This window comes from Anabrus simplex, chromosome 2, assembly GCF_040414725.1.
Source record: "Anabrus simplex isolate iqAnaSimp1 chromosome 2, ASM4041472v1, whole genome shotgun sequence".
In the NCBI taxonomy this organism is placed as follows: domain Eukaryota; kingdom Metazoa; phylum Arthropoda; class Insecta; order Orthoptera; family Tettigoniidae; genus Anabrus; species Anabrus simplex.
The window spans coordinates 859957996-859976223 of NC_090266.1; the positions used below are offsets into that span (position 1 = coordinate 859957996).

The following is an 18228-nucleotide window of genomic DNA, read 5'->3' on the forward strand; positions in this document are numbered from 1 at the left end:
ACTTTGCTTTGCTTTATATGTTATTATGGTATCGGTCCTATACAACTGAAGTTTTATTATCGGACTGGGAAATGTGACCTGCAACTTCTAATAATAATAATAATAATAATAATAATAATAATAATAATAATAATAATAATAATAATAATAATAATAATAATAATAATAATGTTATTTGCTTTAGTCCCACTAACTACTTTTACGGTCTTCGGAGACGCCGAGGTGCCGGAATTTAGTCCTGCGGGAGTTCTTTTACGTGCCAGTAAATCTACCGACACGGGGCTGTCGTATTTGAGCACCTTCAAATACCACCGGACTGAGCCAGGATCGAACCTGTCAAGTTGGGGTTAGAAGGCCAGCGCCTTAACCGCCTGAGCCACTCAGCCCGGCCCTGCAACTTCTACACATGTATTAAAACACTCTGAGCAAAACACACTTGGGAGTGACCACTGAAAGGAGTTGTGGCTCTGGTTAAATTCCCTCAATTTTGACTTCTCTCTTGGTATATAATACATGAAATACTACAGGAAAAAACTAACCATGTTCAGGAATGTTGAACAAGCTTTATTAATTTTTAAACAGAAAAGTTAGCGAGTTAAGATTCCTCACATTTATGCATGAGATGTAGTCAGCTGGTACTGAATTGTTTTTTTTATCACTAATACATACCTGCAAAGGAAAAAAAAGTAGTTGCCACTTCATCTTAAGGAGTAGGGATGTAAATGGTCACGTCCCCTGAACATATATGCATAGTAGTACATACAATTTATTAAAATTCGTATCCACCTTATTCAATACATTAAAATGTTAAGATGAAATTCAACATATATTTTATCAGAACTAGTTTCAAGGCCTTATTTTGCGTCATCATCAGCTGAAATTTTATCAATTCAAAGTTTAATACTTGCAAGTCTTAGATGATATGGACTTGGAAATAGTTTAATTACAACATGTTTTTAAATCCTCAATATGTTTTTAAAATTTGTTTTATGTGACGTAGATTAACTTATATGTTTGCCAAATATTTCCTAGAATGTATTTCAGCTGATGATGACGCAAAATAAGACGCTGAAACTAGTTCTGATAAAATATATGTTGTAATTTCATCTTAACAACATTTTAATGTATTGAATAAGGTGGATACGAATTTTAATAAATTGTAATCTTGGTTCAATACGGACGAATTATGAAATTTATCTACTTAACAGTAGTACATAGTTTTGCTATCTATTTAATTCCATAAGGCTCAGATAGGGAAAGTAGTTCTTTTTTGCTACTTGTTTTACATCACACAGAAGGGTCTTACAGCGATGATGGGATAGGAAAAGGTTAAGAATGGGAAGGAAGCAACTGTGGCTTTAATTAAATTACAGCCCGAGCATTTGTTTGGAGTGAAAATGGAAAACCACTGAAAATCATCTTCGGGACTGCCGACAGTGGGGTTCGAACCCACTATCTCCTCTGTACGAAGTTACATTGACATATGACCATTTCTTCCGGGTGCTTCATTTTTTTAAATTTTTTTTTTTGTCGGGCAGTGTCGTTGCAAAACGTGAGGTCAAACATCCAGAGAGAATTTTAGACTCTCCAAAAAATAGTGACAGTCTTACGGTTGTCGCAGCCGCAGATGGGACAGTGTTATCACCATTTATTATTTTAATATGTTTAATATGTCTGATATATTTAATATGTTTTTATTATGTTTTACTTTACTGATTAGCAAACATAATAGTCCACAACTTGGTTAGAACAACTTTTATTATAATTTGGATTCACCTTATTCAATACATAAAAACTGTTGATTAGATGAAATTACAACATATATTTCAATCAGAACTAGTTTCGACGCCCTTTTTGCGTCGTCATCAGCTGATATAGGTTCTTGGAAAAATTGGCAATCATATAAGTTTATCTACGTCAAATTGAACACAATTTAAAACCATATTAACAACCTAAAACTGTGTTACAATTAAACCGTTTCAAAGTCCATATTTTCTACAAGTCCGAGACTTGCGAGTCTTAAACCTTAAATTGATGAAAACATATGTAAACCGGTTTGCTCACTAATAAACTAACGTGGATTTAAAAGAACAACTTAAAAATAAAATAGTCTTGAAGAAACATTAGCTTAATTTAATTTCCAAGAACCTATATCAGCTGAAGATGATGCAAAAAGGGCGTCGAAACTAGTTCTGATTGAAATATATGTTGTAATTTCATCCAAACAACAGTTTTTATGTATTGAATAAGGTGGATACAAATTATAATAAAAGTTGTAATCTTGGTTCAATACGGACAAACAATGAAATTTATTCATTTAACTAATTGGTTAGAACAGTCTTACTAAATAGATTAAAAATATAATGGGCCGATTGCAGAAACGATGACTAGTTTTAAGCCTTAGACATCGTCTACCTAAACAACGTCTAAATCATTCACGATCTTCCATTGCATAAACAATGTTCAGTCGATGTTTAACTAGACATCCCTTAAAGTTTCAATTTTGGTTTGAAAATGGAGACAGAAGTATCTTTCATGCAACTCTTTGCTTGTCGCAACCAATGAAATTCGTCGGTGCGCGCGCCGAACGCCAGTCAGCTGTTTGTCTTCCTACACATTACTCAAATATGGCTGAGCATGACTTGCCCACAGATAAGAGTATCGCTTTCGGTGCAAATTAAATCTCATAATATTATCGACACTAAAGCGACACGCCACGGTACGGGGAAGTGTAGCTTTCATTATAATGTTGTTACAGTGAGTGTAATCTACTCATAAATACGGTAGCTTCGACGAAGGGAAGATGAAGCAATAGTAATGTGTAACCGAGTGTGTTGTACGGGCATATAGATGTAGCTTGCATTCTGAAGATCGTAGATTCGAAACGCATCATCGACAGCCGTGAAGATTGTTTTCCGTAGTTTCCCTATTTTTACACCAGGCAAATACTAGGGCTATTATTATGGCCACGGCTCTTCTTCCCCAGTCCTCTTTAAACGATAATCACCACCACTTGCCTTTTCCTATCTGATAGTTGCCGAAAACCTATGCGATTATATATATAAAAATCCCATACAACCTACTTTTTAGTTTTCACTATTATGTGTGTTTACTTGGCAGTAAATAGAAGTGAATCTCTCCCGGTTGATGTATGTGACAGCCCTCAGACGATCGGGACACGTAATTGTGATATGTATGTAGTCGAAGTGACCTATAAATCCATGGAAATTACCCCATGTATATAATAAAATATATCGATTGCCAAGAATTGTATTCAAGTTGACAGTTACCGGACTGTCACTTTGTCAGTCTCAAGAAACAAGTCTCTCGTAAAGCGGAACCTTATTTTTTGATTATCTCCCTGTGCATGTCAAACGAATTGCTGCGATTTAGCAGCGGATGACCCACAGAGAGGCCGTCGGACTAACCTTTCTTCCCGGAATCGTTTCAAAATGATAATACAAATTACATATTTCACGGTACATAACCTCTGATTGTGATTCACTCCTGTCATTTGAGGTTAAACAGTGCTCTCGGCAGTGTTTAAACATGACCGGTTGAACATCGGTTTTAGACAGTGTCTAAGTGATAAATAACGTCTCTGCAATGCGGCAGCCATACTTAGGCATTGTTTAACCGTAGACATTGTCTAAATGCCGTTTCTGCAATCGGCCCAATGTGTTTAGAGATTTTAACCTCCTTTGAAATTCTATCAGTCTTATTATTTTTAGTAATGTAAGTTATTTTTCTATTACGTTTATATGTGAATAAATCTTTTTTCAAATGTAAAAATATGATCGATATTACACGTACGGCAGTCAAATACCAATAACCAAGCAAAAAAAAAAAAAATTATTGATCGAAATTACCTGACAAAGGTGCAACACGGGAAATCATTTTTCTTTTCAATATTATATATTACTTTAGATTCATTACTACGTCAAATAAATGCTAAAGAATCACAAATCTTACATATTTACTACTCAAAAACACAGGATATGTTTTTAAATAAAAGAAACCTGTATTACCCCAACTGACGGTACATTCATTTCATTATGGACAATCTTACATCTCAAACTAGCCTGTAGCAGAAATGAGAGCCAATATAGACTGAGGCAACAAACACTATGGTATAAGCAAAGCTGAGGAGGAAATTGCCAGGGCCTATAGCCTACCGAGTTAGCTCAGGGCAGGACTCTGGGAAGAACTAGATAGCCTATGATTTTGACCATATTTGGTCTAATTAGTCCACAGTGCCTGCTACAAATATATTCTTTCGTATCGATCCGCTTTGTCAATACTCACTAGTATTAACTCACATTTATTATTTACATAATTATATGCAGTACATATTTCCGGAATGCTGCCATTCCCTTCATCAGCCACAAATATAAAATTCCCTTAGCATGTCTAAAACCCTTCGCTATAAAATTATTACTTCTACTTAAAATACACTAAAAACAAAGGTTGGAGTTCCTAAGCTGAAGGTGCATTCTTGCGTGTCCTTAAACAGTTGTCATAATATTAATACAACAATATTTCAAGTTAGTACATTTATGCATAAAATAATTTGTTAAAACTGATGATCTGTATGTCTCGTGATGCGATTTACGCTGCCCTTTTAGTGTGTTGAATCCTTGTTGAATGGAGCATTCCAATGATAAATTATCTAACGTGCGTATGTCTGTAGTGACAAGGCGTATCCTTTAAAGTTATAACCCTCAGGGCCGGTTGTATAAACATAGCTGATCCGAGATCAATTTTGATTTGAGATCAGAAAAGATCCTTTCCAAGGTACTCGTTGTGTTGTATAACGTTGATCTCGGATCTCATAATCTGGATCAACTTTGATCCGTTATCACAGAACTTTGCTTGGCAACGTCGTAAACAGTGTGGGAAATTCGTACTAATCAGAAATATGTTGGCAGTAAAGTCATGTTATTTCCCTAGCAGAAGTTTTCTATAATGAGAAATGGTTGGCAAACATGTACACAGTCATTTCAATCAGTCTGATTCAGCATGTAATAATTTCTCATAATATGAATAGTACATCATCTTAAATTTCACACTGATCGTTGTCGTCAGTAAAATAATACAAATGCACCGCAATTACTAAACATCACTTTTCACTGATACAGAACACAAGCGTAAACAAAAATAATATTAATATAAATGAAAAACGTGCATGACACAACTTCAACAACACAAAAGCATTACAAACTGCAATCTCCAATAGCCAAAAGAAAATAGCATTAACCCTACATTTTTTATTAGCAGCTCCCTAATGTACTCCTCAAAATTAGGATTTGTATTTCTTAATAACTGCAACGGACTAGTCATTTGAGATGTTTTACTTACACTGACCACGCAACATGCATTGACAAAAATACTCTTGTAACTGCTGACATGAAGTCCACAGATAAGAAGGTAACAAACTACAGCTCCCTGCAAGATTTTTAATTAAAGAAGTCCAGATGTTTTTTGTTTATTGGGAGTCTATGAGACCTCACGTCACCGGTTAAAAGACATAATGCCGGGCTGAGTGGCTCAGACGGTTGAGGCGCTGGCCTTCTGTCCCCAACTTGGCAGGTTCGATCCTGATGCAGTCCGGTGGTATTTGAAGGTGCTGAAATACATCAGCCTCGTGTCAGTAGATTTATAGGCACGTAAAAGAACTCCGGTGGGACTAAATTTCGGAACCTCGGCGTCTCCGAAAACCATCCGAAGTAGTTAGTGGGACGTTAAGCAAATAACATTATTATTAAAAGATATAATAACATTAAAAAACAATGAAAAATCTGTATTTATTATTCAGCAGGCTTATATTAACCTTTTAAGTGCTGAGTTACCAGTTGAGTGTTTAGTAACTCGGTGAGTTTTTTCATTCGCATGTAAAAAAATTTGTAGGAGCCTCAATTTTTAACTTATCAGTGGGGTGATTAGCTTAAAATGTTTATTTATAAATGTTTGTTGTTTATAAATCTAAATGCAAATGGAAAATCCTACACTTACGTTCAATATTATTTTGAGAGAAAACAAAATTACACTTATGTTCCCATGCGTGCATTATCTTTATACAAAGAAAAGAGCCAAAAATAATATTATTTCCTAAAATTTGTACGCAAGCAATACATGTAGAAGTATATAAGTTGATATTTTAAAATACTTTCCACACCTGGAATGTGGTGATAGTTAAATGTTTTCTACTGGTTGTTTGTGATGCCGATTTGTTCAACTATCTGCACCAACTCCACTGGCACAAAAGTTTCTAAAAAATTAATGATTTTTGGGCTGTCATCAAACACTACTTGGCCTTCAGAGCCGGTCACAGTTACCTGAAACTCTGGTGAAGAAAAGTAATCCATCCGCCACGAAATTAGGGATAAAATAGCTTTTGTACTCAGCGAGTTTTTCTTCTTTCGTTTAGAAGGAGGCTCTGTTTCTCTCTCACATATAATATTTTCGGCACTCTATCACTCTCACTTTCAAAATCGCTTAATTCCATAAAATGATTATCTCCATCATCACTTTCCGCTGTGATTAATAACTGAAAGATTCTGTAATCCAAAATAACATCACTGCAAGAGCAACTAAATTGTTGTTCTGCCATGTTGGTTTACATCACAGATGAACTCCACAGAAGTCTACAAAAAGCTCTGCAAGTTACATCCCGAAGCTATAATCTCTGATCAGTTAGTTCTACATATTGCCTAACAGATGGCAGAACATGTCAGAGATCAAATTTGCACTCAAAAGTGAACCGGGAAAGTAAAAAAAATTAAAATTCTCGCGCACCGTCTATAGATGGGCGTAGCACTGGTGGACCGCCCGCGTCAGCTCGTCTATAGGCGGGCGTAGCACTCATCGGGTTAAATGCATACAGGTACCTAAGATATTTATTATTTAGTACAAATGTAAATATTAATGGTAAATACTCCATAATTTCAGATTGGGTTTTCACTGTTGGTGGGACTCATGATTCAAAGCCTGACAAAAGAAATCTTAACATTATAGCTGCACTGAAAGATCAATTTGAGCCTGATGAAAATCTGTTTGATTCGAGTTCTATTTTATTTGACGATACATTTCCCGTATTGGAAAATATATCTACAGTAGAGGCGTCATGCTCCGAGGAGATGGTAACTGAAAAAGCTGGGACGGATTGACACCGTTCAGGTGGAATCAGTGACTAAAGCCAGTGATAACATGGAAGTAAACGTACTGATCGAAATATTATCAACTTCAGCGCACCCAAGCACGTAAAAACTATAATGAATGACTGTAAATAAATTATAGTCAGTTCATTATCACTTACTAATGTTTACAAAACTAATTTGCTGGAATCAGTTCTAAAATAGAGCTAGTTTGTTACCAGTCGTTGCGCAGATAACTGTGAAGAAGCCGATAACAGTTGTTTCGGAAACTCAATTTTAAATGTATCACCATGTAAAGTCACTGATAACTACGCATCTACAGATAACTGTCATACCAGAAACCAGCCATAAATCACTGGAACACTGGCTGGTTTCTATTCGATTGTCTCATAGAGTCAGATCATAGAGTCTCGAAGTCTATCTTCCGTAACCTCAACAGTGTGTTTGGTTAGACGGAATCTCATTTTAAAAGTTTTGTCGCTAAGTTCTTAGAATGGGTTTCCTCTTTTTTGGAATACTCAGAAGAGATCACCAAAATTCTTCATTATCTTCATCTGAAGAAAAATTGGATTGGTCAGACATCTGTAATTCAAAGACACAATTGCGATAAAAATCCCTTCATCAGATTAAATACTGGTAATAATGCAGAGTCTCCTTTTTAAAATTTTCTTACCATGATTATTGTTACAGCACTATTTTTCACTACAAAAGCCTTCTTTTCACGCTGATAAATGCGGCCTACAATACAAGAACACTACTTGATCTGGATCACAAGGCTTGATCCAAGGAATATGTTGGTTCAATTTTGATTCGAGATTAAGGAAAAAGGATCTTGGATCAACGTAATCTCGAATCAGTTTTACACCTTGATCTAGGATCAACTGCTTTATACAATCGGGCCTCAAAGATATAACTGCAAAAGATTTGTTTGCCAGGTTTTGTGTGTTTCTTCAATGTATCATGTGAGGCATGTGAATCTCTTGCCTTTGGCAGACACAGCAGGTCCACCTTATGATGTTTAACAGCTCCCTCACAAATATATTGAAGAAACACACACAACCTGGCTACAGATCTTTTGCAGTTAAATCTTTGGCAATTATAACTTTAAAGGATACACCTTGTCATTAGACATGTACACATGTTAGACAATTTATACATTGGAATGCTACATTCAACAAAGATTTGATGCAATAAAAGGGCAGTAAAAATCGCATCAATAGACATATGGATCATATGGATCATCAGTTTTAACAAATTATTTTATGCACAAACAGACTTACTTGAAATATTGTTGTAGAGTATTACAAGCAACAATGTAAAGTTTAGGAACTCCAACCTTTGTTTTTAGTTTATTTTAAGTATAAGTAATCATTTTATAGTGAAGGGTTTTAGACATGCTAAGTGATTGTGACTGATGAAGGGAATGGCAGTGTTCCCGAAACATGTACAGCATATAATTATGTAAATAATAAATTTGTGTTTATATTAGTGAGCATTGACCCGGTGGACCAATACAAAAGAATATATTAAGAACTACATAGTTCTGCAGAAAAAAATATTTTCTGAAGGATTCCACTGCCAAAACAGTTTGCAGACTGCTGTACTACTGTTCTAATCCTGATTCAAAAATTATAGTCCTCTCTGTTACAAGAATTCATCAAAACTAAATATTTTAATGTGAAATTATGGGCAGAGGGACCTGGCGTGGCGTGGCATTGCGGAGGGTTAACAGACTAACTAGCCAGCTTGACTCACGCCAACGACAGAGTACTAGTATTACACAACTTGCATTCCATGCTAGAGTGGAGTGAAGTGAGGACTTCTTTAAGATACTGAATTTCACCGCATAATCCTCGCCACCATCCTTTATTTTCAATAAAAAAATTGGAATTTAAAATTTCATCGCATAATCGTTGCATGTTCAAATTTTGTTCCTCAAGCCACTTAAAAGGTAAATGGCATACAAAAGCGCAATTTAAATACAGTACATGTATGGTGTATGGGGAGTTCAGCAACACAGTCACGTTTGCGAGATGTCGATACAACTTTCACTGAACATGTTGCCATCGACATGCGGAGACTACTTGAGAGGACCGGGATCTCGCTATGTTGATCAGCTGTGATCATGTGACGCCGTCAGACAAAGCTGCCGCTCTATCTGACGAACGCACATATAGAATAGTTTGGCTCTTTTAGCTTGTATTAATTTTCGCATGTTACGCACCACCTTTTCATTCACGGAAATTTCCTTTCCTCAGCTCTGTTTCTTTACTGCTCAATGAAAATGATTACATTTAGCTTGAAGACCGCAGAATAGTTTCTGCGATTACACACGATTACAAATAAATCCTTCACACATCAATGTATAGCTATGTAAATTACTGCCAGTAACTGTTCAGTATTCTTGTATTAAAAAACAAAACTTCTCAGAGAGAGAGAGAGAGAGAGAGAGAGAGAGAGAGAGTGAGCGAGCGAGTGTGAGTGAGTGTGAATGAGTAAGTGTGTGTGTGTGTGTGTGTGTGTGTAGTACTCATGTCACTCACGAACACATGCATCTGTACATTCCAGATCATTTGATACTTCCACCAGAGTACTGTACCTAATAAAAAACAAAACTGGAAAAACCTGTACCGTACCCCCCTGGGCATGGAGAGGCCCATTTGTGGTACACTTCGAGAGCTGCAAGCAGGGGTGTACCTACTCGTAAATTTCTCAACACCTGAATATTCGATTATGTATTATAGCAGACCACAAGAATGTGGCCCATGACAGCTGATTACGTGACAGTGTTAATGAAAAAAGGACACATTCATTTCGATGTTACCAGGGGCAAGAACAAATATTAACTTTCTTTTCGTGAATTAGATTCTCGGAGACCCATTTTGTTGCCATTTCCCTGCATGTTCTGATACCAGTGTACCCCTGGTTGCAGAGCATTGCAAGCTGTAATAGTAGACAACTGTGCGGTGCCAGTATTTCCTGGTGATGTTGCCGACAAACGATAACTTACAACCTTATGTATTTCGAAAGAGAACTCATAATATCACTGGTGAATAAAATGTACATTGTCTCGTGACCATGTTGTCAAGCTACAAATTGTGCGACTTTTCTTTATACTTTTTTGTGGTTATCTAATCAAGTAATCGTGGTGAGGGTCCCATACACTGGAACCATACTCTAATTACCATGCGTCGTATGTATAATACCGGTATTATTAATTTATACGTTTGATTTGGACTATTTTAAGTATTTTGAAGTATATACGCGAGTGTTACATGCACATTACGCTAGCATCAAATACAATTTAGTTTAAAAAAATATGTTTTTCAAGTAACACATATACAAAAGTTCTCTGCGTAATGGTCGCACCCTACAATTTTTTTTCGAAAACTTTAATAAAGTACGATGATTATACAGTGAAATACGGTAAGTTCCAAATTTCAAGACTGTAAGGATTTAAACATAAATGTTGATACATTTCTAAATAATTTTTGAATGTGATTCGATAGAATCTGATTATGTTCTTTAAAAACAAAACATGCCATTCTATTTTAATTGTATCTTTTTTCAAATTCTGTTAACATATCTTTTCTCTTTCAGGTTTAAAAAAAAAGAAATTTATTCAAAATTATTTTCAGCAGACTGAAGAACCTAACAGTTATAAATTAACTGAGTCGAAACTGAAAAGAGACAGCTTCAGATGATTAAAAAAAAAAGAAGGAAAAAACAAAAAAAAATTAGTATAGGTCGAGTTATAATACCTGTAGTTGTTAGTAGCCATACTCGAAGTAAAAATGGGTAAAGTGTCACTAGAGGACTAACACACCATCAATGAACTCAATGGACACATCAGACGCAGGAATGAAGATCATGGAGTCAGTGGTGGACAAAGATATGAACAGAAGAACGAAGAGGGTCAACAAATCCCAGATTATGCAGAAAGAAAGGATCTAGTCATCACCAAAATCTGGTTCATAATGTGCTACATACTACAGTGGCGCAAAGGCATAACAAAATGACTACAACATCAACATATGTCAAGAACCTCGAAAGGGTGACAGTGCAACAGTTGTACCCTACAAAACAGTCATGATGCAACACAGACCTATCATTTGCAATTTACGCTTCAAGCCACCGAAAACCAAACTGTAACACTAACAGGATAAGTGACAATCAAGTCGTGACATTTCAAAAGGAAGAAGCTGATGGCGAAGCATGAATAACAACAGTGAAAGTCCAAAGCAATGGTAGTGGCACTCCTAACCTGTGAATAAGTCATGTCTATCTCCTCAACACATACATTTGGCATCAGGAAGCCAGATATTTTAGTTGTCAATATTACAGCTGAGGAGGATAAAGATATTAATATATTTTTCTCAGAGACATCTATTTCCTACTGCTCATCACCTGCAGTAAGTGAACTGTGAAGGGAGAGGAAAGAAAGTGTATCAGAGTCTACTTTTTCATTAATCTACTCTATATCAGCCTGCCTTCAACTCCCTGACATTAGGATAATTCACTAAAGGTAAACATCAAATTAAAAATCTGACAGTTATAAAAATAATATATTATTTGTGTAGAGTTTTGGAACAATGTAGCCTAATACAAGGATCCTGGTACAATAATGATTACATAATGCCAACTGAACCCACTCTTTTGACAAACCAGCATTATATGCATTAAAATTAATGAAAGTCAAGCATAAACAATTCTTAACATGTTTCAAATGAATATAACAGGGATATTCCCGGTTAAAACAACATATGTAGTAATTGTTTCTTCAGAATTCTAATTGGATGGTAAGCTACAGCACAACCAAGAGTTCTTCTTTTAAACTTATCTGAGTGGAAGGAGTTAGCCCTCACAGCTTTTTTATTATTATAATTGTTATTTAATAATAATAATAATAATAATAATAATAATAATAATAATAATAATAATAATAATAATAATGTCAGACTGGGTTACCTCACTATAATAATAGAGTAGACTGTACAGCCAGAATTGAGCAGTGGTAAATAACTCCATTCCCTGAAAAGGCCAATAGCTTTGGGTGGATGAAACCCTTTAGATGGGGTGATGATCCCCTGGGTGGAGAAAATGCCATTTAAATCCGTAACGTAACGTCTGCCTCCATGTTATGAGCAGATGTGGCTCCTATAAGAGGCAGCAGCACTAAAGTAGAATGTTTGAGACAGATGATCAGGAACACTGCATAGAAGATAACAGAAAACTACTCATATATCAAGGGCCCAAAGGAGGAAGAGGAGAGCATCCAATGGTGGTAGAGACTGAGGACCCAGGGAGTAAATCCAAACGAAATCCAGGGCAGGCAAAGCCTTGTATACTGTAGAAAAAGCACATCACCTAGGAGAAAAGAACTCCAAAATCAAATCTCAGCTCCATGCCTACACATCAAGTTTCTAAATCTTTGCTAGCCTAGCAACCTGGAGGGCAATCCACCACTGTGGAAAAAGTACAAAATAAAAATGATAAACCACGAGGAAATCCAGGGCCGCAGAGTGAGCATTGGGTTCTGCGGGGCTACACCTACTGTGAATATCAAGGACAATTTAAAGGGTCACTCATGTTGAAGAATCAGGCCCAAACAGAACTTTTATATAGGAACACTCAATGCCCAGACATTTACTACAGCTGCCAAACAGATTGAGCTCACAAAAAATTTGAACAAACATAGCCAAATTCTTGCAATTCAAGAGAAATGTATCATATCTGAAGATACCTCAAAGATACAGGGATACCAGATCTTCAAATCCAAGACTGAGATCACATGTGCTAATGTAGTTACTCTACACACAGCCTTCTTAGTTCGTACATCCATTGAGGACTTGAAAGTAATTTCTCCCCACCTGTCAACTCTTACTATTATGTGCACTAACAAGGCTTGCACCATAATCAATGCTCATGTTTCTATCAATCAACATAATTCCAGCAATCCTAAGAAAGTTGAGACCTTCGGGACATAACCTGATAATGTCCTATCTGGAATTATGATTCCAATTATTCATTTAGGAGACTTCAATGCCCAGTTGGGTAAGTAGCAAAAACTTGATAATGCCTTGTCTCATATTAAGATTCCAATAATTCATTTAGGAAATTTCATGCCCACTTTGCACTAACCAAATATAACAGAAATATACACTCAACTTTTAAATAAAGAACAATGTAACGACTGCCACAACAGTCCATTCGTTACAGTTTACCTTTAAGCAGTGAATAATAAACTATTATCACATCAGCAGTCCATCAGACACATTCCACTTTTAAATTATGAGCAACAAACTACTACCATAAGTCCATCCACTACATTGTACTTTTAAACAGTGAACAAACTATTATCACTTCAGCACTTTCTACTGTAATTTAACTCATTACACTATTACAAGCTGTAAGTACGTTTCACTGTCTATAGGGCCTGGTTATAAGTACTTCAAAGCTTGCAAGGGTAGCAAGATTGGAGCTAAGAATTTATTATTATTATTATTATTATTATTATTATTATTATTATTATTATTATTATTATCGTCCTAACTATAAACAAGGCAGATTCATCCTCGAATACTTAGTGATTTAAAGACTGTATGATACCTTCCACCTAATACCTCTTGCTTTATAATTCTCAGTAATATACTCTCAGCTTCTTGTACTTCTTCATCTTTCATTAAAAATACTATACACCTAAAAACATTACTTTGATTAGCTGCCATCTCAAGATCATACGCACTACTTACAATAAATATAATCAATAATGACCATGTGCGATAAACAGAGTGCAAATTCCTGCCTCAAGTGCATATTATAAATACTGATGTAAATCTTATCTTGGATATAAGGGACTGAGATTTCGGTACACATACAACAGTGAAGATAAACAAAGCAAAGTAAATTCTTAAAAAGCCATGCGCATGTGTTGCACAGAAACGCAAAGTGGATCAAGATGAGTGACAGACCACATAAAAATTTGTGTAATAAATACCAATGTCCCACCTTGTCTACATTTTTGCGCGTTTTCGCTGACGTTTCCACATAAGGCACACCCCACTGCTTTGCCCTGTTGGTGGCATCGGCCAGAGACACCTTGCGTTTTTCTTCTAAATCACTCTTGTTACCTACCAAGAGGAATGGGATGTTGTTGTCATTTTTCACACGAAGAATCTGTTCCCTGAGGAGAGAGCCCATGGAAAGAGAGAGAAACATGTAACAAGAATGCAAAAGCATATTAAAGCTTACAAAAAAGAAAAAAAAGACCAAATTTTAAGTAATTTTGAAGGATCTCTGAAAGTTATCCAATATAAAAACATTTAACAAGTAACTTTTTTTTTTTTTTTTTTGCTAGTTGCTTTACGTCGCACCGACACAGATAGGTCTTATGACGACGATGGGATAGGGAAGGGCTAGGAGTGGGAAGGAAGCGGCCGTGGCCTTAATTAAGGAACAGCCCCAGCATTTGCCTGGTGTGAAAATGGGAAACCACGGAAAACCATTTTCAGGGCTGCCGACAGTGGGGTTCGAACCTACTGTCTCCCGAATACTGGATACTGGCCGCACTTAAGCGACTGCAGCTATCGAGCTTGGTTTAACAAGTAACACAACAAAATTTATGGCCTCTCAGTAGGAAAAAATTTAAAACTTTCCCTTTTGGGGAATATACAATTTAATAATAGTTGAAGCTATACATATGTAAGAGTGCATAAAAATAATCAATGATGAATACTATCAAGTTGGAATTCAAATAATAAGATCACTTCTATTTTACAGTGGTTGGATCAAGCTTAAAAAAAAAAAAAAAAAAAAGCTATTTCTACTTGAATGGTTTCAAAATGATGTAGCCAAAAAAGAAAGTACCGTGCATGTAGCAAATTACATACACAGTTCGAGATAAATCTTGTGAAATTCCAAATAACTGAGATTTTGGTCAAAACTGAATTCTTATTCAATGCTGCAACCTTCATGACATGATCAAACATAATATTACTTAATTTCTTGTCTTTCCTCTGCTCCCTATATTTTCTGGCACTTGAAAATTTTCAATTATTTGTCCTCATATTTTTTTTTTATAAACACCAAACACACTCTCCATTTCATTCAATTACATCCTCCCTCCATTCAGCACCATTTTCTTTCTGTATGAAATTTGACTTGGGCTAATTCCAAATGCCCACTACTTTGCTAGGTCTCTTCTAAATTCATTCCTCCCGTTTACATCTTCAGTCTTTACATCCTTATGGCAACAATGACTAATGCCAAAATTACTGACTTATAAGTGGGGTTGTGGGAATCGATGGAAATTCCTTAATTTCTTCTTCTTCTTTTAGGACCGCATAGGATCACTTTAGTCAGTCTGTCGTTCAGGTTTCTTTGAAGGGAAATTTTTTTTTTTGCTAGGGGCTTTATGTTGCACCGACACAGATAGGTCTTATGGCGACGATTTTGAAGGGATTGCTTGGGCCTTGCGGCCCTCCTAGTACTTCTTCAGATGCTCCAATCTTCGTTCCCTTTCCTCAGTTGAAAATATGCATGCTGTTGGTTTGTTTTTTGTAAGGGTAAAGCGGAGGCTTGTATTCTTGAGTTTTGTATTCAATTTTATCTTATTCATGGTGTCTTCTGTTGTAAGCCCTATTTCCTTCAGATCCTCTCTTACTTCTCTGATCCATTTACATCCTGGTGTGGTATTTTTTGAGACAAGATTGTGTTGTACTAGTTGTTTCAGAAGTCTCGACTCCTGCATCCTCATGATATGTCCAAAATTTATTGTTTTAAAACTTATTTTTTTGGTGTTATATAAGATATTATTTTGTTTGAACATTTGAACTTGGAAGAATTCTGTTTTAGAAACTCCTTTTTGTGTGTTGCACCAAAATTATCATTTGTCTGTTTATTTTAATATTTTCATTTTTTAAATAAAAAATTGTGAAACGGCATGTACCTACACGTGCAGTTCTAGAAGCACACTTTCTGTTGTGTAAATGAAAACTTTTCGGGAACGTTTATCATCAGCAAGAAGGAACAGACTTTTGATTGGAGAAAATAAGAGTTAATGGAATTGGTGAATGTGAAAATCTACGGTGAAGCCAGTTTTCTGATTGGTTCTCTTCGGTGGTCGCACCTTTTCCTGTTTCTCAATCTTAATCACTCCTTCGGTGGGAGCGAGGAATGATCTCTGTCTCTGATCATTTGACCATCCTACAGAGCGAACGCGCACCTCCATCGGTCTCGTCATGGGATACCTAGTCTCAGAGTAAGCACTGTTTCTTCTTTTAATTCAGTTATTAACTTCTTTAAATGAACTTCTTTTCATGAGCAGGAGTTCATCCTCGAGATTCACGTTCACTGCTAAATTTGTTGAAATGACTTAGCTTTTCAGTTACGATCTTGTACCTTTTGTTTCGGAGGCAAATTTTTTTCAACCTTGTAACTAATAATGTGATTAACTTATGCCTCGGGTTTGCCCCCCGGTATTTCTGTGTCGCTGAACACATGCGCTTAAAATCTATGCTCATTACTTAAAGAGTTTTAGGTAGTGATGCAAGTTTTCTGTGCACCTATGTTAGGACTTTTCTGCCTTCTGTAGATTGGGATTAGCCCTCATTTTAATCGTCAAGTATCGTTGGATACTTCTTTTTAAAGTTGTGATAAAAATTCTTTTCTGTATTGCGCATGCCTGCAGGTGCGGTTAACACTTATATTTACCTTGTAAATATCTTTAGTTTTGTTTTGTTCTTTCTATTATGAGTTTTGTTTTGTTTCCTTCTAAAGTAAAGGGCAATTACCCTCTACATTTTCATTCTCCACAAAGGCTACATTCCATTACCTAGCAGGGTTCCATGCTGCTTTCCACATCCATTCTGTAGTTGTCATGTTTCCTAACCCGTTGTTTTTATTATTATTATTATTATTATTATTATTATTATTATTATTATTATTATTATTATTATTATTATTTATTATGTTATTTGTGTAACCAAGCTGTTTAACAGTTACAATAACTGCAAGTGTCTTTTTCTCTGTAATGTTATTGGTTTTTATGTCTAACTATTTTTACAGTTTTCGGACATTCAAAGGTGCTTGAATTATGTCTCACAGGAGTTCTTTTACATGCCAGTAAATTGACCAACGTAATGCAACATATTTTTGAGACCTTCAAATACCACCGGACTGGGCTGTGATCGAACATGCCAACTTGACCTTACTCTAGCTGGGTAAGATTTTATTCTAACTGTATCATCCTAACAAAAATGATCTATAGCTGCTCTAGTTCTTGAATTCTTAATTATACTGGCAGAAAAAAAATATCCAAACACCATGAAATAAGGAATGCAGAACACAGAAATTTTGGCAATATATTTGTCTAGGTAACATATTTAATTGATTAACAGGTACAAAACTACAGGTTAATATCTGTGCAAGAAAAGCCATTGCAAATGTGCCATGCTGGTCCATTAATAACCGGTGTAATCGTCTGACTGTTGAATGCAGGCATACAAACTTGCATGTATTATGTTGTACAGGTGCCGGATGTCAGCTTGTGGGATGGAGTTCCATGACTGTTGCACTTGGTCGGTCAATACAGAGATGGTTAATGCCGGTTGTGGATGACACTGGAGTTGTCATCCAATTATGTCCCATACGTGCTCGATTGGGGACAGAACGGGGGATCGAGCAGGCCAAGGCAACATATCGACACTCTGTAGAACACGTTGGGTTACAACAGCGGCACGGGGGCGTGCATTATCCTGTTGTAAAACACCCCCGGGAATGCTGTTCTTGAATGGCAGCACAACAGGTCGAATCACCAGACGGACATACACATCTGCAGTAAGGGTGCGTGGGATAACCACGAGAGTGCTCCTGCTGTCATAAGAAATTGCTCCCCAGACCAGAACTCCCTGTTCAGGTCCAGCCGCAGACAGGTGGAATGCAGGCGCTCACCTGCCTCCTCCTAACCAACACACGGCCATCACTGGCACCAAGGCAGAACCAGCTTTCATCGGAAAACACAACGAACCTAAATTTCCATCCTCCAATAAGCTCTTGCTTGACAGCACTGAAGTTG

The 18228-nt window shown here is 36.3% G+C and overlaps 1 protein-coding gene across 4 annotated transcripts in view; it reads right to left on the minus strand.

The window, feature by feature from the left end:
• The window catches only part of Rala (Ras-like protein A), a 358449-nt gene that overhangs the window by 190476 nt on the left and 149745 nt on the right, over positions 1-18228 (minus strand). For all 4 annotated transcript variants that reach the window (XM_067141589.2, XM_067141588.2, XM_067141587.2 and 1 more), the window contains exon 5: positions 14163-14337. In XM_067141589.2, the coding sequence (XP_066997690.1) occupies positions 14163-14337 (175 nt within the window). The remainder of the gene's footprint in view (positions 1-14162; positions 14338-18228) is intronic.